The sequence below is a fragment of the Pinus tabuliformis genome, chromosome 9 (genome assembly GCF_031772625.1).
Source record: "Pinus tabuliformis cultivar Carrire ecotype Pingquan chromosome 9, CPIR1, whole genome shotgun sequence".
Taxonomy (NCBI): Eukaryota; Viridiplantae; Streptophyta; class Pinopsida; order Pinales; family Pinaceae; genus Pinus; species Pinus tabuliformis.
The window spans coordinates 969,062,302-969,086,983 of NC_142307.1; the positions used below are offsets into that span (position 1 = coordinate 969,062,302).

At 38.5% G+C, this 24,682-nt stretch overlaps 1 protein-coding gene across 1 annotated transcript in view; it reads right to left on the bottom strand.

Annotated features, from left to right (window-relative positions):
- Nucleotides 1–24,682, bottom strand: part of LOC149151952 (sucrose nonfermenting 4-like protein) — a 472,173-nt gene that overhangs the window by 26,591 nt on the left and 420,900 nt on the right. Inside the window, exons 10-11 of the mRNA XM_089444377.1 lie at nucleotides 19,877–19,940; nucleotides 19,527–19,596 (exon numbers count right to left, since the gene is read on the bottom strand). Coding sequence (XP_089300503.1) covers nucleotides 19,527–19,596; nucleotides 19,877–19,940 — 134 coding nt within the window. The remainder of the gene's footprint in view (nucleotides 1–19,526; nucleotides 19,597–19,876; nucleotides 19,941–24,682) is intronic.

The window sequence follows — 24,682 nt, forward strand, 5'->3', positions numbered from 1 at the left end:
CACATGTTGAGATAGATAGGTTATCTCCAAGTTGGAGGAAGATTTTGCGATGTTCACAAATATACCTCCAGGAGTGAGGTGGGGTGATTTGGTGTTGTAGCCCCAAAGAGCTATAGAGATTGGGCAGGGTCCTTGAGGAGTTCACCTCATGGATCATTACCTAGCTACGAGGGGCCCACAATATTCAATAGCAAGATGGATCAGTGGCAATTGACGCAGTCAGTACCAGAGTGAGAGTTGCAAACTAGTAGCAATTAGATGCTGAGAAGCACAGTGCAGTGTGGACAGCAGAGCAGGTGGCTCAGTGCAAAGTTAGCAGTAGTGCAAAGTCTTTTGTGACAGTGCAAATGCTAGTAGCAATCAGAGACTCGGGAGACACATGCATCATACTGAACACAGATGATTCAGTATTTTGGATGCTTCTCAGTTGTAGTAGTTGTGGTTGCAACAGCAAACAATGAGAGGTAGTTATAGTGTTGGCAGTGTTAGCAATAACACAGATGCAACATCAAAGTTGTGCAATAGTTGGCGAGAAGCATCAACCAAACATCAACAGTGTGACAAGAGGTGATAGAGGTACAGGGTGTTATGGCAGGATGTGCAGCACTAGAGAGAACACAATCCTCGCTAAGAAGGAGTGTTAGTTTCTGTAGCATCGGATGTGTTCTAGCCACAAAATTTGGTGGAGAGGCTAGAATACATGAGATCTCCAAAACCCAGAAATTGTTTCTGGAAATTCCACCTAGAAATGACTTAATTAGATTATTAACCTATTTTTTAATGTTTCTTAAGTCTAAACTTAGGAAAACTGGTTAATTAATCAAAATTAATTAAGTCAAGGTGAGAATTCTCTAGAAACTCACACAGATTGATCCAGAAATTATATGAGCCATCGATTAAGATTTAATCTTGGTCGTTGGAGTCCCAACAAGAAGATATAAGAAGGGATCGATGTGGTGATGGAGAATACACTTGAGCAGTTCGATTTCCTTGGCAGATTGATTTCCAAAATAGTGGTCGAAGATCCATAAACCAAAGCAGAGACAGTGAGGGACAGAGACAGTGATCTGAAGGAAGTTTTCCAGATTCGAAGAGGCAACAGCAAGAGGCCGAGTTATTCTCAGTGAGGCAGCGCGCAAAGGACTGGGCAGTTGCTTCAGAAGAGCAACTCGATTTAGCTAGAGGAAAAATTGTTTTCAGTTCTACACGCCAGACAAAGGTTCCATAGTGTCGGAGAAGCGATTTCTCCAGCAGAGACAGGCAGAGTGACTTCATCAGAGGCAATTTAGAGGCTAGACGTCATAGGGCCTATGCAAGCACTGCGCAGAGGCTGACGCAGAGGGTCCAGGAGGACGAGTTTTCTGAAGGAAAGTTGTGCCGGGGTTGCTTGTGGAAGAAGGGTAATTCCCTTACATAATTTTGGCCAGATTTTCTTGTTCATTGGATTGCCAGTTGGGCATCCATAGATTGTACTCAGAATTCACTATTCCATAATAATAAAACCCTCATCTACTGCACTGGTTTTCCCATGTTGGGTTTTTCCGGGGACAATTGTCCAAAAATAATTGTGTCAATTTTATTGTGTGTGTGCTAGATTTTCTCAGTTTCCAGTGCTATTTTTCTTCCGTAGTTTATTTGTGAAAATTGCAGTAGAGAATTATTCGTTGTTTGTGTTGGAAAATAAATTGTTAAATTAAATTAACAATTAGAAGAATAATTTCCAGTTGTTGCAATAGATGAAATTTTCACATATTCATTGAAGTTTCCAGGCTTGGTTCCCTGTTGAAATTCATGACAACGTGAGGCTTTTATTTGTGGCTAGGCCCTGAGATTCATATGAAGCCATATTTTTTTTGTGTGGGTCATGAAGCCTCTTCATCCTTGAACAAGAGTCATTCCAGTGGAAAAGCTAGAGGCATATTAGCACAAGTTTGAGGGATGATTAAAGTGATTCAGTAAGATGGTATTCTGATTAGTGGAGCGAGGGTGATCTTGTGGTACAAGTAATCCTTCACAATAGCAACCATGTGTGAATGGCCAAGTGTATAGTGCCTATGGTATATGCAATTGCTTCAGAATTTGGATGTTGAGGATGATGGTGATATATTAGATCAAACTGCTAGAGCAACCAACTATTTGATATCCTTGTGTGAATGCATTGCCATTAGAATATGACAATATGAACAAAGAGTGTGGTTGAAAGCATGACTGCTGAGGGATGATTAAAGTGATCCAGTATGATGGTATTAAGATTAGTCGAGAGAGGGTGATCTTGTGGTACCAATAATCCTTGACAGTAGCAACAATGTGTGAATGGCCAAGTATATAGTGCCTATGGAATATGTATTGCTTCAGAATTTGGATGTTGAGGATGATGGCGAAATATTAGATCAAACTGCTAGAGCAACCAACTATTTGATATCCTTGTGTGAATACATTGCCATTAGAATTTGACAATATGAACAAAGAGTGTGGTTGAAAGCATGATTGTTGAGGGATGATTAAAGTGATCCAGTATGATGGTATTAAGATTAGTCGAGCGAGGGTGATCTTGTGGTACCAATAATCCTTCACAGTAGCTGTGAATGGCCAAGTATATAGTGCCTATGGAATATGTATTGCTTCAGAATTTGGATGTTGAGGATGATGGCGAAATATTAGATCAAACTGCTAGAGCAAGAGAAGTTCATTTGATTTGATGTTCTTGTGTGAATACATTGCCATTAGAATTTCACAATATGAGCAGAGAGTGTTGTTGAAAACATGATTGTTGTGAGTTGAGTTTGATTTGTATGATGCCACTTTGAGTTTGTTAGATCTACCCAAGTCCAATGTCACATGGGTCGGGTTCGAGTTCGAGTTCGAAAATGATTATGTTCGATTTGAGTTTGAATTTTGTGATGAGGTTCGCCATTAAGCTCGTCTATATATATATATATATATATATATATATATCAAATGAATTATAGGATAAAATAGTAAGAAATCAACATCAGTAAATATCAAAAATGTTATCATGGACATGGGAACTACAAGGATAAATTACAAGCTTGGGTTGTGACATGAGGTTTTGAATTTTGATCTATGGACTTGGTCAATGGTTAGGAGGTTCAATGAGGTTCGTCGAACCTCAAAATGTTTTTAAGGTTTGCCAAAATTCGAAACTCAAGGTTAAAGTTTAACGAACCTTGTGACATAGCCTAAGTCACATGGTGTATGCAGAGGGCTTGATGGGGAGAGTTGTGTTGATTCGATTGGTTGAGCAGATTGGTTATTTTGATATATATAATGAGTAGAGGTCTAGTGTTGTTTGTACAAGTAGAGAGAGTGGTTGGTAAGTTGGTACATGTATAGCTAATTTTGCTATTTGATGCATGATTTGGGAGTCAGTGTATGCTACTAGATAAATTGTTAGAGATGTATTGATCCGAGTTATAGCATGTTGCTAGAGTATGTTGAGCATAATTGCTAAGGTTGACAGTATGAAGGTTCGTCGAGCAAGAATTAGTTGATGATTGTTGCTACTATATTAATGTTTTATGACCTAGGGTTTGTGAGCGGAAAGGCATATCATGTTGATGGATTAATGAACATAAAGATCGATTGACATGCTAGGATTTGCATCGCAGAGTTATAAGCCAAATTATATGTTGATTGCAAGATATGCATGAGAAGTATGAATTTCAAAATCTTGTTAAGGTTAGATAGAAATGGTTGAGTAGTGTCACGAGCCCGTGTCGGCAGCTGATGAGTGTCAGGGTTTTCAATGCTTCTAAATTGCTTGTTGAACCAAGGTTAGATGGTTGGATGTTTGATGATAGATTGATGCAGCTTCAGCAGAGGTTAACTAAAGTTTATGAAGTTAGGGTTTGATGCACAAAAGCAGATTTGATTAAGGAGATTGTACCATTGTTCGTTTTTGTATTATTTTTTAGCACTGGTGGATCCAGTTTGAAAATGAGATGAAAACGCGGTCCATTGTGGTGAATTGAAAGTTGGAGCCTTCAAGGCAGATGGTGGCTTGCCGAGCAGGATGGCAAGGTGATGCAAGACAAGAGATTGGGGTCTCCTTCAAGTTGGAGCCTGAGAACACTTCAGGGCGATGTTATAAAATTCAAGTTGGCATCTTATTATACAATTTCCCTTCACCTTAATACTTGTTTGTGAACTTTGTTATTCTTCTTAAGTTCTTTATTTAGATCTTTTCATCAAACAAATATCAAGAACAAAAGCAAGAACAATAGAGGACACAGAAATTAGGCTCTCAACCAGGGCAAAACCCCTCCAAGGGGAAAACCCTGTAAAATTTGCTTCCAATGTGTTAAATTTGGCAACTAGGGCCAAACTCCACCTTGGACAGCTCATATGATGAAGCTAATATTTTTATTGGATTCCTCTTTCCGAGAGGTGTAGGATTGATATAGAGATCATCTCATTCTCACATGTACAAATGGAATTATGAATTTATTTCGTTTATGGAAAAATTGTCAAGGTCGGCCACCAAACTGATGTAGGCTCAAAAGCCCAAAATACTTGTATTTTCATCCTCAACATTGCATATAAATAGAAGGTGCATCTACCTCATTTGGACATCATTCATTCTCACACATATCTCTCTCTTCTCATCTGATTGGATCGTACAACTTCAAGGCAGCCTTCTTCTCCACACGTATAGAGTTTGACTGTGATTTTTTGTTTCCAACATTGACCAAGTTGTAGGAAGTTTGACTAGTGTTGACCGGGCAGTGTTGAGTCTTGACCTTGTTTGACTGCAATTTTTGTGGGATTATTTCTGTTTGGGCAGGCCACATTTTTTGGCACAGAAACGGAGATTTCTATGTTGTTTGACCAGCATTGACTACAGCAAGTTTGACCACATGTTTGACTTTGTGTTGACCAAGTTTGACTGATATTTTCGAGACTATTTTGGGCTGATTCAAACTATCCTTGGAGGCCGAGTTGACTGGGTTTGACCAAGCTGGTTTGGAGGAAGATTTCTGCTAAGTTGACTAGCGTTGACATTCTAGTTAGGGCATCCTTTTGACTGCAGTTTGACTGGACAATTTTCACTATGATTGGGTAAGTGAATTTTGTATATTGTACTCTGTAATGTCCCAAACCAATTAATTTTGGAACAGGAACTTCATAATAAACTATCATGCATTTTCCAAAAGATTGCCCTGTAAAACTAGAACCATAAATCTATAAATTGCACAAAATCTCATTAAAAGATCACAAAACAAGAAACAATGAGAAATGAAGCAATCAAAATCCAGCTTTATTATATATAGATAGATGCCAATACAATATTTGGGAACCTCCGTCTCCAAACTAAAACAAAAAAACAATCTCTACACCTGTGGATTATGAATAAATCGACCAAGGGGAGATGGGTGCTCGCCCAATCTCTCTAAATCACCCGAGGGTTTTCGTCCTGGGGCTACCAATGGAGTAGAGAACCATGTTCCCAATTTCACATAAAAGAAACAATATCAAAACCAAGATGTCCTCCAATGGTCTCCTCCTCTTTTATAGATTTGATGGACTCCTCTAGAACCTTCTAATTTTTTATTATTTTAATCATGGAGCACTTTTCCCTCTTTTATTTCAATTAAAATAGTCTTTTAATGTGGGAAAATGGTAAATTGGCCACCATCTCCTCATGTCATTGAAACTCATATCTAACCATCCCATCTTGTAGATCTTCTCGTTCTGGTTCCAACGAGCTATTACACTGAGGTGTTCCACCAATTAATCTCCTCGGAATGCCACCTCGAGCATAAGTAATTAAGTTATGCCCAATAATAATGTTGATTTCTGAAAGTTGTCAGAATGAGACAGAACGAAAGGCAAATTATGCGAATGATGGAATATGCCAAGCAAATGCCATCAAATCCCATAAAAACTCCGCAAAACTCCATCGGAACCCCTAATGACATAAACTTGCTCCACTAACCTAGCCATCTCCTACCCTGGAAATCCACCCTGGCTGCACTATGAAGAAGGATAAAAATGGCGACATAACATACTCTCTCTCTGCTGAATTTTTGAAGAATAATAGGAAGAATTGATCAAAGGGTTTCCCCACATTGGGGTTTGTCCCATGGCATGCGCCACATCTCATGTCCTCTTGTCTTGGCTTGTCTTCTTCTTTTTATTTATGTTCTATCTTCATTACTATCATGTTAATATATGATTGTTAATCTAGAAATTGATATTGGGCCAGTAAGAAAAATTGAAGTTAATTGCTCTTAAGCATAAGAACATACCATTGTTATCTAAAATTAACATGGTATCGGAGCTGAGGTGAATACAAAACCCAAGCAAGAGTGAAAAGAGCAATCATTGAGAAGAGAAATATTGAGATTTGTTGGACAAGGATAAGATTCAATGGCCTCTGCATCTTACTTCAATCCTGATGACAAGCTCAATGATAAGTTTGATTAGCATGCATGGAAGATGTCTCTTGATTTGACTTTGGAAGAGTAGAATGTTATGGACTATGTGTAGGGAAATATTACTGAACCTCCTTCAAATACATCAGTTGCAGCTACGACAAAGTACAAGAAAGATGAAGTCAAACCTAAGAAGATCATCAGAGATTCTATTAACAAGCATTTGGTTACATACATCTCCGATTTCAACACATCTAAGTGAGATGTATGACAGGTTGGTTGGCATTCAAAATTAGCAGCAAACCAAAGTCCTCTTTCTCAAAAACAAGTTGAAGGACATAAAGAAGGGAAGAAGTGAAGATATCCAATTCTACTTCATGAGGATACGAGATCAAAAATGATCTTCTTTCAATTAGAGAAGTTATTGCTGATAGGGAGCTCACTCTCATTGCCCCTGAAGGTCTCCCTCATGGCATGTGTTCAACAACACTATCCTCAACAATGACAGGATTCCAAGTTTTGATGAATTGTTGACTAGATGTACTCAAGAAGAAACAAGGATGATGGAGAGACACCTGCCTTCAAATAGGAACGAACCTACTGCATTCTCCACTCATGCTAAAAAGAAGAACAACGCAGGTTCAAAGAAGCAATATCAAGGAAAATCGGGATTCAAAGATGGAAGGAACGGAAGATGCTTCATTTGTAATAGGTTTGGCCACTATGCTAGGGACTGTCCTAATAGAAGGGATACACCTCAGGATGATGACAACAACAAGCACAAAAATTTCAGGGGCAACAACAATCAAAGGAAAGGCAGATTCAACAACAAAGGAAAAAGGAATGCTCATGCTACTCAACATGGAAATGGTCGACCTCCCAAAAGATCAAGAAACTCCGGGTATGATGAATCTAATGTCGTAGATAACAATCAAAAAGAATTTTATCTTATATTTGCCCTCTCTACTGCCTCTCCATCAGATACCTTGGGAAATTGGTTGATTGATAGTGGTCCCTCAAGGCACTTTATTGGATATAAGGAAGCGCTTTCAAATCTGATAGAAAAGGATACAAATTTGGAAATCATTCTTGGGACAATGCCACCTATCCCGTGAAGGGAGTTGGGAATGTTACTCTTCAATTGAATCAAGGTAACACCACTCATCTATAAGAAGTTCTATATGTACCTGATCTAAAGAAGAACCTGGTATCTATCTCGGCGATGGAAGACAAAGGATTCAAGGTGGCATTCATTAATGGAAAGGTATGTGTTTGGAAAAGAAATTTCAAAGAAACATTTATTCTTGGATTCAAAGTTGATAGCCTATATCAAGTTGGAGGAAGCCCATTGGGAGCTATGTGTTGTGACACATCTCTTCAATTTGAATTATGGCACTAGAGGTTTGCTCATCTACATTATAAGCCTCTATCACATGTGAGGACGATGGTGACATGTATGCCCGAATTTAAAGTAGAACATGAAGGTGTTTGCCAAGGATGCGCTGAAGGAAAACATACAAGGGGACCATTCCCCTCAAGTGATAGCAAGACTACCGACATTTAGCAATTGGTTCATTCTAATCTATCTGATATGATGCGCGTGACATCCTTGGGAGGATATTTATATTATGCTATCTTTGTGGATGACTTCTCTCGCAAAACTTGGATATATTTATTGAGGAAGAAGGACAAAGTACTCGCATGGTTCCCTTCTTTCAAAGCCTTGGTTGAAAATCAAACGGGGAAGAAGATCAAAATATTGAGGACAGATAATGGAACTGAATATGAATCAAATGAGTTCAATGACTATTGTAGAGAAGCTTGCATAAAGAGGGAGACTGTTACTGCATATACTCCCGAGCAAAAAGGAGTTGCTAAAAGAAAGAATCGTTCCATTATAGAAGCCACTCATGCCACGCTTCATGATCAAAGCCTTCCGAAGTTCTTATGGGTGGAAGTTGGCAACACTATTGTGTACGTTAAAAATACTAAATAGATGCCCTCATCAAGCGTTGGACTCCAAAACTCCCGAAGAAGTTTTCACTGGTAAGAAACCTGGTGTTTCTCATTTTAGAATTTTGGTAGCCTTATGTATTTGCATGTGTCGAAAGAAAAGAGAAGCAAATTGGATGCATCTGGGAAGAAAGGAACATTTGTAGGCTACAGTGAAACTTCTAAGGCATATAGAATCTATGTGCCTAGTCAAAGAGAAGAGGAGATAAGTCATGATGTCACTTTCGATGAAGATGCTGCTGTCGAAAAGATTAGTAACCTTACTATTCCAAGGAAGGACAAAGAAGCAAATACAAGAAAGCAGGGAGAACTGCAGGATGAACCAATGCCCGATGTTGAAGGACCAATGGACCCCATTGATCCACCTCCTCATTATCCCTCCTCCTCAAAAAGGAGACCCTCATAGCTTAGGGAAACTCTCGACAATACCGAGAATGATATTGCACCAAGGGGGACATTTCGTGAAAAAAAGAAGTTGAATACGTACCAAGGGTACTTAACTGCCATGAGCACCATTGTTCAATCTGAGCCTTGCACATTCGAAGAAGCTGTGAAGCACCAAGTTTGGAAGGATTCTATGAATGAAGAGTATGAGTCGATTATGAAGAATGATGTCTGGGATGTGGTCCCTAGACCCAAGGACAAATCCATTGTCACCTCAAAATGACTCTACAAGATCAAGCATGGAGCTGATGGAAGTGTTGAAAAGTTCAAGGCCAATTTGTTGCTCGAGGCTTCTCTCAAAAGGAAGGTGTGGACTATGATGAAATATTTGCACCAGTTGCCCGATATACCACCATCCGTTCGATTATAGCCCTTGTTGCCTCGCAAGGATGGAACCTACACCAGATGGATGTCAAAACCGCCTTCTTGCATGGTTCAATTAAGGAGGAAGTCTATGTAGAACAACCAGAGGGGTTCGAAGTTCAAGATCGTCAGACAAATGTATGCAGGTCGAAGAAAGCCCTTTATGGGTTGAAGCAAGATGCCTAAGCTTGGTATGAGAGGATCGACAACTATCTAGTAAAGCTGGGATTTCCAAGAAGTGAAGTGGAATTGAACCTTTACTTTAAGCTTGAGAATGATAGACCTCTCATCTTGGTACTTTATGTGGACGATCTCTTTTTGACAGGTGTAGACCCTCTCATTCATCAATGTAAAAGGGAGTTGGCTTCCCAATTCGAGATGGAGGACCTAGGACTGATGCATTATTTCCTAGGGTTGGAGGTTTAGCAAAAGCCAGGTGAGATATTCCTTTCTCAAGGAAAATACATTGTGAAGCTACTTGAAAGATTCGGGATGGTGGACTGCAAGTCTGTGACTACTCTGATGGAACTTAACTTCAACAAGTTATGCGGAAGTGTTGTTGGGCCCAATTTGGGAAATCCTTCTGAATATCGTCAACTAATGGGGGCCCTAATGTTCTTGGTGAACTCTCGTCCAGACATATGCTTTGCAGTGAATACATTGAGTCAGTTTATGGTCGAGCCTCATCACATACATTGGATTGCTACCAAGAATATTTTGAGATATCTTCGGGGCACAATCACCTATGAACTGAGATACACTGCCGGGAATGTGAGGCTCCATGGTTATTCTGATGTTGACTGGGCTGGCAGTGTGGTGGATCATAAGAGCACATTTGGATGTTGCTTCTCTCTAGGTTCTGCTTCGATGTCCCAGATGAGCAGGACACAAAAATCCGTTGTTTTGAGCACTGCCGAGGCCGAATATATTGCTGCTAGTATGGCCTCCTATGAAGTTGTTTGGTTGAGGAATCTCTTTAGTGAGTTGTTTGGACATGTGTTGGATACCACTGTGATCTTCTGCGACAACCAAAGTGGGATTCGTCTTTCTGAGAATCTCGTGTTTCATGACCGCTCCAAGCATATTGATATCAGGTACCACTTTATCTGGGATATGGTACAACGGGGAGCAATAAGGCTCCATCACATTGGGACTGATGATCAGGTCGCAGATATTCTTACGAAGCCCCTGGGGAAGGTCAAATTCTTAACCTTCCATGAACGACTTGGAGTCATGGAGAGACCCTCTTATGAGGGTCTTGTTTGATTTGGAGATTGAGCTCTGGGAGCTCCGGGGGGCTTGGGGTACTTCTTGGAGCGATGAGCGACCATAGGGTGAGTGGTTCACCTTCCCCTAGTGGTCCACGACGTACAGGGTGATTGGTTCACCTTCCCCTGCGATATCCCATGATGGTTGAGATATGCATAAGATGAGTGGTTCACCTTCTCCTATGGCATATGAGCAAGATGAGTGGATTCACTTTCTCCTACTAATACATCCTACCCATGCAGTCTAGGACTCATGGAAAGTACCCTCATCTAGCCAATGAGTAGGGAAATGAGGATAGGGACCATAGTACTATCGATGGATGCATCATGTACTACCGTACTCCCTATGCAAGGATGTTTGATATTGATTTCGAATCAATGAAGACTGACTTCGGTCAGTGGAGAGTGTTATGATACACTCTCAATTATTGGAGACTAACTTTGGGTCAGTGGAGAGTGTTATGATACACTCTCAATTATTGGAGACTAACTCTAGGTTAGTGGAGAGTGGTATGACACCTCTCGATGTCAGAGATGGTATAGACTGATAGATGATTTGGCATCCTAGTTGAGAGGAAGTGTTAAATTTGACAACTAGGGCCAAACTCCACCTTGGACAACTCATAGGATGAAGCTGATATTTTTATTGGATTCCTCTTTCCAAGAGGTCTAGGATTGATCTAAGGATCATCTCATTCTGACATGTCCAAATGGAATTATGAATTTATAACGTTTATGAACAAATTGTCAAGGTCAGCCAGCAAACTAATGGAGGCTCAGAAGCCCAAAAGACATGTATTTTCATCCTCAACGTTGCATATAAATAGAAGATGCAAATACCTCATTTGGACATCATTCATTCTCACATATATCTCTCTCTCCTCATCTGAATGGGTCGTACACAATTCAGGGCAGCCTTCTTCTCCTCCACATGTGCAAAGTTTGACTGTGATTTTCTATTTCCAACATTGACCAAGTTGCAGGAAGTTTGACCAGTGTTGAACGGGCAACATTTACCTTTTTTTACTACGATTTTTGTGGGATTATTTCTATTTGGGCAGGCCACATTCTTTGCATAAAAATTGATATTTTCAGTGTTGTTTGACCAGCGTTGATTGCAGCAACTTTGACCGCAGGTTTGACTCTATGTTGACCAAGTTTGACTAATATTTTCAAGATTGTTTGGGCTTATTCGGACTATCCTTGAAGGTCGAGTTGACTGGGCTTGCCTGAGCTGGTTTGGAGGAAGATTTCTACTAAGTTGACCAACGTTGACTTTCTGGTTAGGGCATCCTGTTGACTGCAATTTGACTGGACAGATTTGACTATGATTGGGCAAGTGAATTTTGTATATTGTACTCTCTCTGCTGAACTTTTGAAGAATAATAAGAAGAATTGATCAAAGGGTTTCCCCACATTGGGGTTTGTCCCTGGCATGTGCCACATCTTGTGTCCTCTTGTCTTGGCTTGTCTTTTGCTTTTTATTTATGTTCTATCTGCATTTACTATCATGTTAATGTGATTGCTAATCTGGAAATTGATATTGGGCTAATAAGAAAAAATGAAGTAAATTGCTTTTAAGCATAGAACACACCATTGTTATCTAAAATTAACACAATGAGACAACAAAGACCTAATCCTATACCAAGTCCTTCTCCAAGTACCAAGTCGTCCCTTCCTACAAGTCTTTTCTTGATCTAGGACCAACCAACTTCAAATTGCAACTTCAACCTCCCAGCATCAATACTACTTCTTCGACCTACGACTTCGGCCCTTGAATCTGTTGTAGAAACCCCAACCCAACCTCCTCTTGAGACCTTCCTTCAACAAGACAACTCCAACCAAGGTCAAATGAGGTCACTATAGGGTAATTCTTCCTTCCAGCAACAAGACTGCACTTTGTCCTACTGCAACTCGGATCTGCAATTTCAGCCTCTTCTATAGCTGCAAAAACCCTAGCTTTTGTACGTGTGAGAGAGAGAGCCCAAAAACAGATTTTTCTTTGTCTTCTTGGATTTCTTTTGTCTTCTAATCCTTCGCTCCTTCTTCCTTGTCTCTCTTGCCCTAGATCGAACCTCTTCTCTTGAGATCGAACTTCTTGTTGAGCGAATGCTAAATGAGGTCAAACTGCTCCTTTATATAGCCTTTCCAAGGGGTCCAGTTCCCTCCTTTAAGCCGACTTGAAACTGTTGGGGCCAACTTGTACTTCTGAAGTTTCCAAGGCTTTCTAGACTCAAAACTAATTCTTTTTCCAATTACATTTTTCCCAAAAAGGGTCTTATAAAAATGATGTTGACCCCTTTTACTCATGACCATAAATCCTAAGACCTAACAAACCATAGAAGCATGAAGAACATGCTTTTACCTAGAAGACCATCAATAAAAAGCATGAAACCTATGCTTTAATAATAATAACTTTTTCTCCTTCTTCTCTTGTTTCTTACATGGGATACATATTGAAATGAGTACAACAATTATGAAGACCGAAACTAGTTACATTTTCAACACTCCCTCTTAACTAGGGAGGTATTCATAATTGTACAACTAGTACAACATCATTCTCAAATGGAAGAGTTCTCATAAGAAGGGTCTGATTGATAAGCCAACTGCAAGCATCATTATTATGACTAGCATTGTCCCTAAGATCTAACTAGACAAGCTCTACTTCATTCAAGAGCATTATGCTAGGAGGCTTTATGTGTGATATCACACTACCTCTACAAGGCACATACCTCATCCAAATGTTCACAAGGTATGTACTTTTAGGACTATTCTTATCTTGGATCTCCAACCTCGAGTCCTCAAAGAATATTGCTCCTGTTCGACCATCTTTTCTTGGATACATGTCCCATCCTCAAAGAGTGTCGATATCGTTCCTTACTTGGATTCTTTGTCCTCAAGGAAACCACAGATGTTTATCCAATCCTTCACCATTCTTTCTTCATTACCTAAAGAAGAGAATGCACATGTGATGTCCAACATCACTCCCTATCAACCAGAGAGGATATCCCTATTCTCTCTAGAGAATAGATCCTTGCTCCTATCTAAGGAGACTCCATAACTCCCTCTCAAACCTAGAGGAGATTACTGGCTTCCTTTCACAAGCTTTCTAGCTTGTCTTCATAAGAGTATCAACTACCAGTTCTTCATAGTTACCTGGCTCCTCTTTTTTCTCTGCATCTCTCATCGTATCTAGCCTACTTCCTTTCGATGTATCATGGAGCCATCTTCACTCTTCAACCTTGTGACAAGTTCCAGGTCATTTTTCAAGTTCATCACTTTCATATTCGACATCACAGACAAAGCCATTGTATTGAGCCTTTCTAAACTTCAAGTTGATCATAGCTTCCTCATGAAAGTGATCTCCTTTGACCTTCAGGTTATCTTCTCGCATTGTTACCTTTCAATCCCAAGATAAGCACATTTGACTTCACAATTGCCAGATACCAGATATTGAGCTTCTCTCAATATTCTTCATACATTTCATTCAATTGATTTTGCCTACACATTCATCATGTATTCCTGCAACATTCTTCCAGGTACCAAAATAATATGTTAACCAGATAACCAATAATTAAAATCAGACTTACCGCATCCAAATGACCTCGTTCAATCAACACCATCATGGTCCATCTCCATATGAATCTTTCTTCATGCGTCAGAGTGCCCAAAGATCGAACTTGATTACCAAGTTAGAACTTTTCTTCCAGAGATTATACTGGATGTTAATCATTATTTTATATACATAATCTAGAGAAAGTCTTATTACTTTATGCATCCTTGAGTAAGCCAATTTATTTTATCTAAAACATCACATAATCATACAAAGCATGTTAAAAGATTCTACTTAAATGAATCTTATCCAAGATACACTTTCAATATGTATTCATATGCCTCTTATTCCATCATCTAGCTATGAGTCTCATAATGGACCTGCAACCTAACCCATTGCATTCCTTCATGCCCTTAACAATATTGTTTCCATATTACATGGAATGTATACTATCCTTGTGATAATGCTTCTCCCAGGGACCTTCCAAAATGATGGTTCTTCCAGGATCATAATGGCCCACATTAGCAAGATGAATACTTTTAACATAATGTTAAACAATGCCGGGATGAACAATATGAAAAATGGTCTATCTATCTTCTTGAAGTCTAGACGATTCCTGCAAAGCAACTTAACCAAGTAGACTCTACATATGCTACTATCACATGCTTCTCTCTATGATGTTATGCAAAATCAAGACCCTTCTAAAGTAAACAACAATGCATGATATCCTAAAGGAAAGACAAATTTTACCAAGAACCTGAAAAACAAGATGCCTTCTTTAATAGTAAAGATCTTTCACTTCTTCTTCTTCGGTTTCTTCTCAAGTTCTCCTACTACCTCAGCTATGTGAGCCTTTCTTCTTTCCTTTCTTTTGTCATTTTGTTGGCTTGGACAGTCCCTCTTATTGTGTCCGTATACATTGCACTTAAAGCATTGAACCTTGGACATATCTTTCTTCTTAGACTTACCGAACTTTCCTTTATTCAGTTTCTTGACTCAAGCTAGAAAGGCTTGAGACTACTCATCTGATCCAATGTCATCTTTTACCTTGATCCTTGATTCTTCCAAAATGCATTGTTCCCATAACTCATCAAAGGGAGTTGAATATTTCTTAGAGTAGATGCTTGTTGCAAAGCTGCTCCATTCTGGTGGCAATGCATTTAATACACAGATGGTCATTTCCAAATCAGAAATTGTCTCTCCAAGCCCCTACAAGTGATCTCTTAATTGAGATATCTTCATTAGAAAGGATGTCATGTCCTCATCCTTTGATTTCTTCATCTTGTATAGTTTATTCCGCAAAGACATCTTTTGTCCTGATGTACTTACAGAGTACAAGTTCACTAGCTTGTCATACATAGCCTTGGAAGTTTTCAAATTTGCAACAAATGGAACAAGAGGATCCTTGATGGATTCAACTATGATCCTTTGAGCCCTTACTTCCCCTTTCTTGTACTTTGCTAGTTCTTGAGTCTTGTCTTTGCTAGGTTCAATAATTTCCCCAGTTACATATTCCATTACCTCATGCTCTATCAGTGTCAGGTCAATCATTTTCTTCCATGCTAGGTAATTTGATGCTCCAACGAGCTTATTGCTCTCCTTGCAGAAAGAACCCATATGACCAGTAGATTCAAACATAGAGTAATAATATGATACTTACTTGATAACCAAGATTCTTCTCTTCCTTGATGATGTCTTCAACCTTTCTTGATGCCTTCAAGACCTTTGAAGAAACTTCAATAATGTCCCTGAAAAATGTTCCCTAGGATTCCTTCAACAATAGCTTTCAAGACTGATGAATGATACCAAGACCCTTTTGATGCTTCCTTCAAAGATGCCCTTCAAATCTCCTTCAAGAAACAACCTTTCTTGTAGTCTTCCTCTCAAGCCTTCCCTTGATGTAGTCTTGATCTTCTTTAATGTAGAAACCCTCCTTCCAGATCAATAGGTCTTCTACTTCTTTTCTTCCACAAATGATTCCCCTTGACAAGCAAACCCTTCTTTGTGTCCACAAGATGATCCTTCTAGTTGCCTTCTTGTTCACCTTAGCTCTGATACCATGTTGGAAAATTCAAGGTGGCAGCTTATTATACAATTTTCCTTAACCTTAATACTTGTTTGTGAACTTTGTTATTCTTCTTAAGTTCTTTATTTAGATCTTTTCATCAAACAAATATTAAGAACAGAAAACAACAACAACAACAAAGGACACAAAAATTAGGCTCCCAACTAGGGCAACAAAGACCCAATCCTATACCAAGTCCTTCTCCAAGTACCAAGTCAGCCCTTCCAACAAGTCTTTCCTTGATCTAGCACCAACCAGCTTCAAACTACAACTTCGACCTCCTAACTTCAATATTGCTTCTTCAACTTGTGACTTCGGCCCTTGAAGTTGTTGCAGAAACCCTAACCCAACCTCCTCTTGAGACCTTCCTTCAACAAGACAGCTCCATCCAAGGTTAATGAGGTCACTATACGGTAATTCTTCCTTCCAGCAACAAGAGACTGCACTTTGTCCTAATGCAAATCAGATCTGCAATTTCGAACTCTTTTGTAGTTGCAGAAACCCTAGTTTTCGCAGGTGTGAGAGAGAGAGCCCAAAAACAGATTTTTCTTTGTCTTCTGGACCTTCACTCCTTCTTCCTTACCTCTTCTTGCCCTAGATCGAAACTTTTCTCTTGAGATCAAACTTCTTGGTGAGTCAGTGCTAAATCAAGTCAAATTGCTCCTTTATATAGCCTTTCCAAGGGGTCGAATTCCCTCCTTTAGGCCGACTTGTAACTGCCAAAGCCGACTTGTACTTTTGGAGTTTCCAGGACTTTCTAGACTCAAAAATAATTCCTTTTCCAATTACATTTTGCCCAAAAGGGTCTTATAAACATGATGTTGACTCCTTTAACTCATGACAATAAATCCTAAGACCTAACAAACCCTAGAAGCATGAAGAACATGCTTTTACCTAGAAGACCATCAATAAGAAGCATGAAACCCATGCTTTAATAATAATAACTTTTTCTTTTTCTTCTTTTGTTCGTTACATAGGATACATATTGAAATGAGTACAACAATTATGAAGACCGAAACTAGTTATATTTTCAACAGGCAACATGGTGGTGCTAGGGCAGGTTGGAGCTTGTGCAAGGTGCTGGAGCATCCTTTTAGTCAGAGCTAACAAAACGCGTTGGAACGTCCTTCCAGTTGGAGCTGGTAAATCAGGGCGTTGGAGCGTCCTTCCAGTTGGAGCTGGTAAATCAGAGCTTTGGAGCGTCCTTCAAGTTGGAGCTGCTAAATCAGGGAGTGGGGCTTCCTTTAGGTTGGAGCCTGTAAACCAAGGGGTTGGAGCCTCCTTTAGTTGATGCTAAAAATCTTGCAAGTTCGAGATTCCTATTAATTTAAATTTTGAAGACCTATATTAAGAAGCATTCGGTGGTTTTTCTCCCAAAAGGGTTTCCACCTAAAATCTCTTGTGTACTGTCTTGAATATTGTGCATTGTTGAATGGTGTTACTAATTTCTCTTTTGACTTAATGTAATGATAATTAATGCTCTGTCAAGTTAAAATTAACTAATTGAAAAGAAATATTGATTCACCCTCCTCTCACTATTTCCAACAACGCTAACAACCAATTCTCCCAACTAAACCTAACCTATCCTCAATACCTACAGAAATCTACTCTTGTTATCAGCTCTCACATGCTCTCATTTCCCTGGGCACTTCCATGAGGAGGTCACACCCTGACCAGCTCTGATACCATAACTAATAATGAGAGACGCATAGAAGTTGCAGTAATACACCAGAAAGAGCTATGCAAAAATATTAAACACAGCCTTTTTCACACATACTTATATTTATACACATACACAGTACTACAGTCTTTCTGGAAGACTCCAATCTCTACACTAAGAAAGTACCCTATACTTTCTCTTAAACCTACAGCTACGATACTCAAAATTATTGACAGCACATAGCATAAACTATCTACACTCTAAAACAGATCCTAAATATTAGCTAGTACATTTATGTATTGGAGGGTTATTCTCAAACAACATAGTTGTATCAATAAAACGTGGCATTACCATGTGAGCACTAGTTAAGTAAGGTAAAGGGAAAAAAGTAATAATAAACATTTCCCTCCAATCTAGGAATTTCTTTTAAATGGTTGTCTTCGAGAGATTGGAGGTAATGGGTTTCACAACTGCAAACAAATAATTGTCTATAAAAAAATTTCAAAACAATTGAAAGAAAACTAAGCGCACTACCATAAGACAATATGCTGCGTTCTAATCTTGTGCATAGCAAGTCTAGTGACCACAGACAAGTGTTTCAGTTTTCCAACTAAGAATTATTCAGTTCATATAAATTTTTATCTGTACCCAAGTTCCAGACAAGCATACTGACTATGACATCATTATAGAATTCACAATTACAGTGGATATTTAAAATGTACTGCAATTTACCAACAACCTGAACCTATGTGCATTAGGTTATCAGGAGTGACACATTTCCTGGTAATTGCTGTAAAGAGATTTGACTACAGTTCACCATGATTTCAAAACACCTAAATTTCTTGAATCTGCAAAGACAGCTGAATTTCAACTTAAGTATTAAAAATTAAATATACTAAATTCCAATGCCTTCCAGCTGTTTGGAAACTCTCATACAGAACAAGTCAATACTAAACAAGAAGAGGATTCAATAAAGAAGCATGTCTTAAAGCCACTGGATACTAGCTGTTCAGAATTCTCCAAAACAAAACAAACTCGGTTTCACCAAATTATTAGAGAAACACAATAAAGCATATTGTCTCAAGGCAATCTTTAGTGCTTTGAAACCAATTAAAACTTAAGTAAGATGAAGAATGGTTTTTCATCTTATTCAAATTCAAAACAACAAATAAGTCCAATCATCGGTGTCCCCAAATTTGCTGCAAGACTGCCGATTCCAACCTATTTCAGAATTTCATTGAAGATTCATGTGCATGTTTTCTATGGAGGTATATACAGACATAATGATTCCCTCGCTGTCACTGATGACTAAAGCTAAATTTGTCCATTTTCATCTAAAGCCCCTTTTTCAGGTAATAGATTATTACAAGTGAAAAGTAAATCACACAAAACCATACACGAGGCTGGGTGACTCTATCTGCATACTCTATTTGACTGTTCAGATTCCGGGAGATGCTGACTACCAAATCAATACATAAAGGTTTCTATAAGACATTTCAGGCAAAGATGGGGCAATTATCTCTTTAACTGATAACTGATTTGTTTCTCAGTTTTCTTTTTTTTTGTTTTAGTTTGTTTATTTTTTAGTATTTAGTATCAACAGTTCAGTAGGAAAAACATATGGCATTATAACACTTCATCACTTCAAAATATTCTGAATAGGTTCTGTAACATTTTAGCACTTTATCAAACAAGTAACAACAATCCATGGAAGTAGATTCTCAAGTCATTTGGTCTAAATTGCAGTGAGATATAAGTAAATTACCCTGTGAATGGTCAATTCATTAAGCCTCACTCGTACATACATTTTGTCTTTTGCCAGAGCTGTAACGTCACTGTAACATGTAAGCACCCAAAAATGGAACAGGAATTTGGGCATAAGCAAGGAGATCCAATGAGGAAATAAAACATACCTATGAAGCAAAGAAAAATAACCCTACCTTCTTTGACTACACAATTATCTTAGTCATTTCTTCTACTAGAAAAGTATTTTTCAACTATCATTTATAATAAGCTTAAGACCTTTCCACAAAACAGCATGTAGCATCAATGATGATTTTCTTCCAATAGCTATTCCCTGGGGTAGAAAGACAGCAAAAGATGTAAAGTCCTTACCTTCTAGCATATATATCCAGCAAGGAACCATTGTCATCAACAATAGGGATCGCACTAACACAAGCTGCACACAGGGAGACTAAACCAATTAGATTATAGTATATACACTAGTCTATGCCCACAGCAAATAGTTGACACAATACAGTCCTTTATTAAATGACTCAATACAGACATGAAAGTGACCTATTAACCAAAACCACAGTATAATGTTATAGAGGACATATGCATGCCAACAAAGTAGGAGATTTGAATATTGACTTATAATAGGTGATGATTTCCTTTAAAGTTTAAACATACAATACTAAGTGCAGCTGGCAAAATATTTCAATGATAGGAGTCCTTTCTTTATCGTATTGATCACCACAAATAATTGTCAAAAAATAATCAAGAACATAAAGCAATATCATAGGATGCAAGTAAAGCAAGCATGCGAAAAAAACAAGCAAAGACAGTATCTAAGTCACTTCATGTTTGAATTCAGCAACGATGAAATTCCAGAAAAACATACTAATGCTTAAAAAATGACCAAATGTGCCCTTAACTTTCTACCCCAACTACTGACCACATGAATAAAGGAATATAAAACTTGCTATCCAAACTACTTTGAAAAGTTTCGGCAAGTTGCAGAATGTGTTTTACAAAAGGGGGACTTGTCAGCACACCCTGCTGAAAAGTGAGATACATTTTGCCAAAAGGGGCCTGTGGGCACCCCCTCCCAAGAAGTGAGATGCATTTCACAAAAGGGCCTTGTTGGCACCCTCTCCCAAAAAGCAACATGCATTTTGAAAAATCTTCCTTTTTACAAAATATATAAGAACATAAAAAAAATAGGTTAAAGTAAATAAATAAAAATTATATTAAAAAATTAAAAGAAAAAAAAAAGACTTGGTAAATTACTAAAAATAATACACCTTTACCTGTGCATCTCTCCCATTTGACATTTACAAGTCATTTAGCATTTAATGTTAAGATAAGTGTGAGGGATGGTTTGTCTTGGTTACTCATCAGAGCGACTGACTCAGGTAGTAACACTCACAATGATGGTCCTAATGCCTTCGTACAACAAATGAATGTAGACGACCAATCAATGGCATTGACTCCTTGATGCTCATTTGATGTTGATTCCTTTTAGCTGATTTTACTTTTCACTGTCCATTGTTCATTTGCAGCTTTATCAGTTGACTTTAGATAATGATGACCAAGTCGTTGACCTGTCCCTCTTTACTATTTTTGAGTATTTTTAATTTACTATTTCAAATTTCAACATCTACTAAGATGCAAATTTTAACCTCTGCCTCAAGCCCTTCTCCCAATAGCATCAACCTTAGTTCTCTGTTACACGGGCATCCCTTTCTCAAGACCTGAGCTCTGTTCTTGCTACATCACCTTTTCTAATAATGATGCATCAATGTAGGCATCTATTATGGCATCCTATTCTCTCCTTCATTGCCTCCTTCAGAGCATTGTCCTCCTTTCAAGCGATGCCTTCATATGGAAAAAACCATTATGAAATGGGTACAATGCATTTCCTCCATGTTGAGTTTGTCAAGAGGCTCTCTAATGAGCTAAACACTAAAAACAAAGTTTGCATTGTTGGAAATAGTGAGAGGGGGGTGAATCAATATTTCACTTCAATTAGTTAATTTTAATCTTCAGAGCATTAATTAACATTAGCGTTAAATCAAAACATAATTAGCAACACCATTCAACAATGCATAATATCAAAGACAGTTAGCATGAGATTTTTAGTTGGAAACCTTCCTAGAGAAAAAAACATCAAAAGTTTATTAGTATAGGTCTTCAAAATTTACATCAATGGGAAGCTCCAACTTCCAAGATTTTCGGCATCAACTGAAGGAGGCTCCAACCCCCTAGTTTACAAGCTCCAACCTGAAGAAAGCTACAACTTACTGATATACCAACTCCAGCTGGAAGAACACTCCAATGCCCTAATTTACCAACTCCAACCGAAAGGATGCTCCAATGCCCTGGTTTTATTAGCTCCGACTAAAAGGATGCTCCAACACCCTGCACAGGCTCCAACTTGCCCTAGCACCACCATGTCGCCCCGAAGTTTTCTTAGGCTCCAACCTGAAGGAGACTCCACTCTTCACCTTGCACCACCCAACGACCTTGAATCAGCAAGCTACGAGTTGCCCTAAAGGATCCAACCTTCCACTCATCACAGTGGACCACATTTCACAATTTTCAGACTAGATCCACCTTTGCTTAATATTAATACAAAAACAAACTATAATACAATCTCTGCTCAATATGTACATCAAACCCTAGCTTCTCTGCTCAAGTTCCATCAACCTGTCATCAAACATCCAGCAATATAACCCTGGTTCAACAAGCAAGTTAGTAGCATTATAGAGCCTGGCATTCATCAGCTATCCACACAGGCCAATAACACTGTTCAACAGTTTTTGTCAAACCCTAACTCAACAATAGTTGCATCTCTCTGGTCAACCAATATAATCTGTCCTTACGACATCACAATCTCACTAATACATATCAAACTCTCATTTTCTGCCACATATATCCCATGGCTGGTTCACATCCATTAATACAAGGCTTTGCAAACAACTCATTCATTTTTCAAACCCTAGCAATACATAGCAACCAGTATACACGACATCAATGTGCTCTCTGCAACATACCAGCTCAGTTAAGACTCAATCATACAAATTTACTAGGACAGTCTAGCAGCAACCTCTCTTAGTTCTTTTACCATACTCCTCACTTTCTGTTTCACATGGCATTAGTAGTAATGGTAGCATACAAACTATCACTGACAACCTCTCTCATCCACATAAGACATGAGTGGCATGCACACATGGCATCAACCATACAAGTAGTAACCCCAAGAAGTGTACTCAGTAAGAAGGCTTATACAGTCTAAGGCACATGTCATAATGATTCAGTCAAATACTATCTGATCAATTAGCAATAAGTTCATACCTTCAAAGTTCAAACCCTTAATGTTGTCTTAAGATAATTTCTATGCAACTTAAGATTTGCCTTGAGATGGCCTCAGATTTAGTCAAGAATCAACCCTTGAGATACTTCTAATAGTTGTGCAGTGTGGACCTTATTATATCTATTGTCAATGTTGTGCCTCTGTTTGATCAAGACCAAAGTTAGTTGTATTGTTGACGCCTTATTTCTCTGCTACAGGTCAGATATATTGCCCCAGAAGATAACACTGGTTTACATCAGATCTCTGTTAGGTATGATTCAAATATGATTTTCAGAATGTGTTCTCAATTCCTGTACCAACACACCTTTGACAAAGACTGATGATGCATCATTGTAAATAGCCCATTAAAATGCTCAGAATATTATCCTTAGTTTCACTTATTTCTGTCCTTACTACAAGAGTCAGTTACAGACAATATTCTATACAGAGATGCCAATGATCAACCTTGGACCTAACCTCAAAAGAATCCAAAAAATTACCTCAATGCCCAGCCACAGATGGTAGCCTCACGTTGGCTAGAATTAGGTTACAAACTTCAAGGAAAGTATATAGGTCAAGCTCAAAAAATAAAGTCTCATGAACTGACCTCAGAGGTCCAAGCCAGTGTTGTGAAAATCGCGATAAAATCGCGATTTTATCGTTTTATCGCGATTTTTTCGATAAGCCGAAAATATCGCGATTTTTATACGAATTTATCGCAGGTAATTTTTTTTGCACGATTTTTATGAAATTATCGCGATAAATTCGAATTTATCGCGATAAAAACCGAAAAAATCGCGGGGCTTCGCAGCAGCGAGGTTTTATATAGTTTTTTTTGGTTTTTTTTATGAATTCATTTGGACAGTCGCGCGCGGAGGGCAGAGGAGAGCTGGGAGACTAAGCTGGAGAGGTTTGAAGCTAATCAAAGTGCTCAGAGGAGAAAATCAAGACGAAACCACCGATTTCTCCATAGAAACGGTATGTGGATCAATTTTTTTTGTTTTCATTGTTTAAAAACATTGTTTTTGTATTTTTTCATTGTTTTTGGTTGGGTAACTTGGTATGGGCACCAATTTTTTTTTGTTTTCATTGTTTTCAAATATTGTTTTTGTATTTCTTCATTGTTTTTGGTTGGGTAACTTGGTATGACTATGGGAGCCAATTTTTTTTTTTTCATTGTTTTTAAACATTGTTTATGTTATTTTTCATTGTTTTTGCCATTTGGTTGGGTAACTTGGGTTTGGAATGGTTGGGTAACTTGTGTTTGAACTTTGGAATGGTTGTTTTTGGTTGGGTAACTTGGGTTTTCATTGTACAATGTAAAAATTTAAAAATTAAAATACTAAATTGTAAATTTGTAACTTGTAATTTTGTAAATACTAAATTGTAATCCTTATTTTCCCATAGGTTCACAACTGCACCGAAACACCATTCAAGTTTGCAACTTCAAAGTTCAAAAACAAATATGCCAAGGAAATTGGATCCTTTCTAGGAATATGGTGAACCTAATGCTCTGAATGATAGACTAAACTTGAGTTGCAAGTTGTGTGGCCACCCTATGTCTGGAGGGGTGTACAGGTTGAAGTATCACCTTGCACAAATCCCTGGAAAAGATGTGGGGCCTTGTACAAATACAAATCCTGAACTCATCCAAAGAGCCATGAGAGCATTGGAAAATTTAGACCAGACTAGACAGTAAAAAGGTCAGCTGAAGGAAGTGGCACTGGTTCTACTGCAGCATCAACCAATCCGTAGCTGCCACATCATTTTTTGTTCCTCAAACCACACCTGGTTCACAGCCATCTATCAGTTCAATGCTAAAAAGAACTGAGAAAGAACAAGCT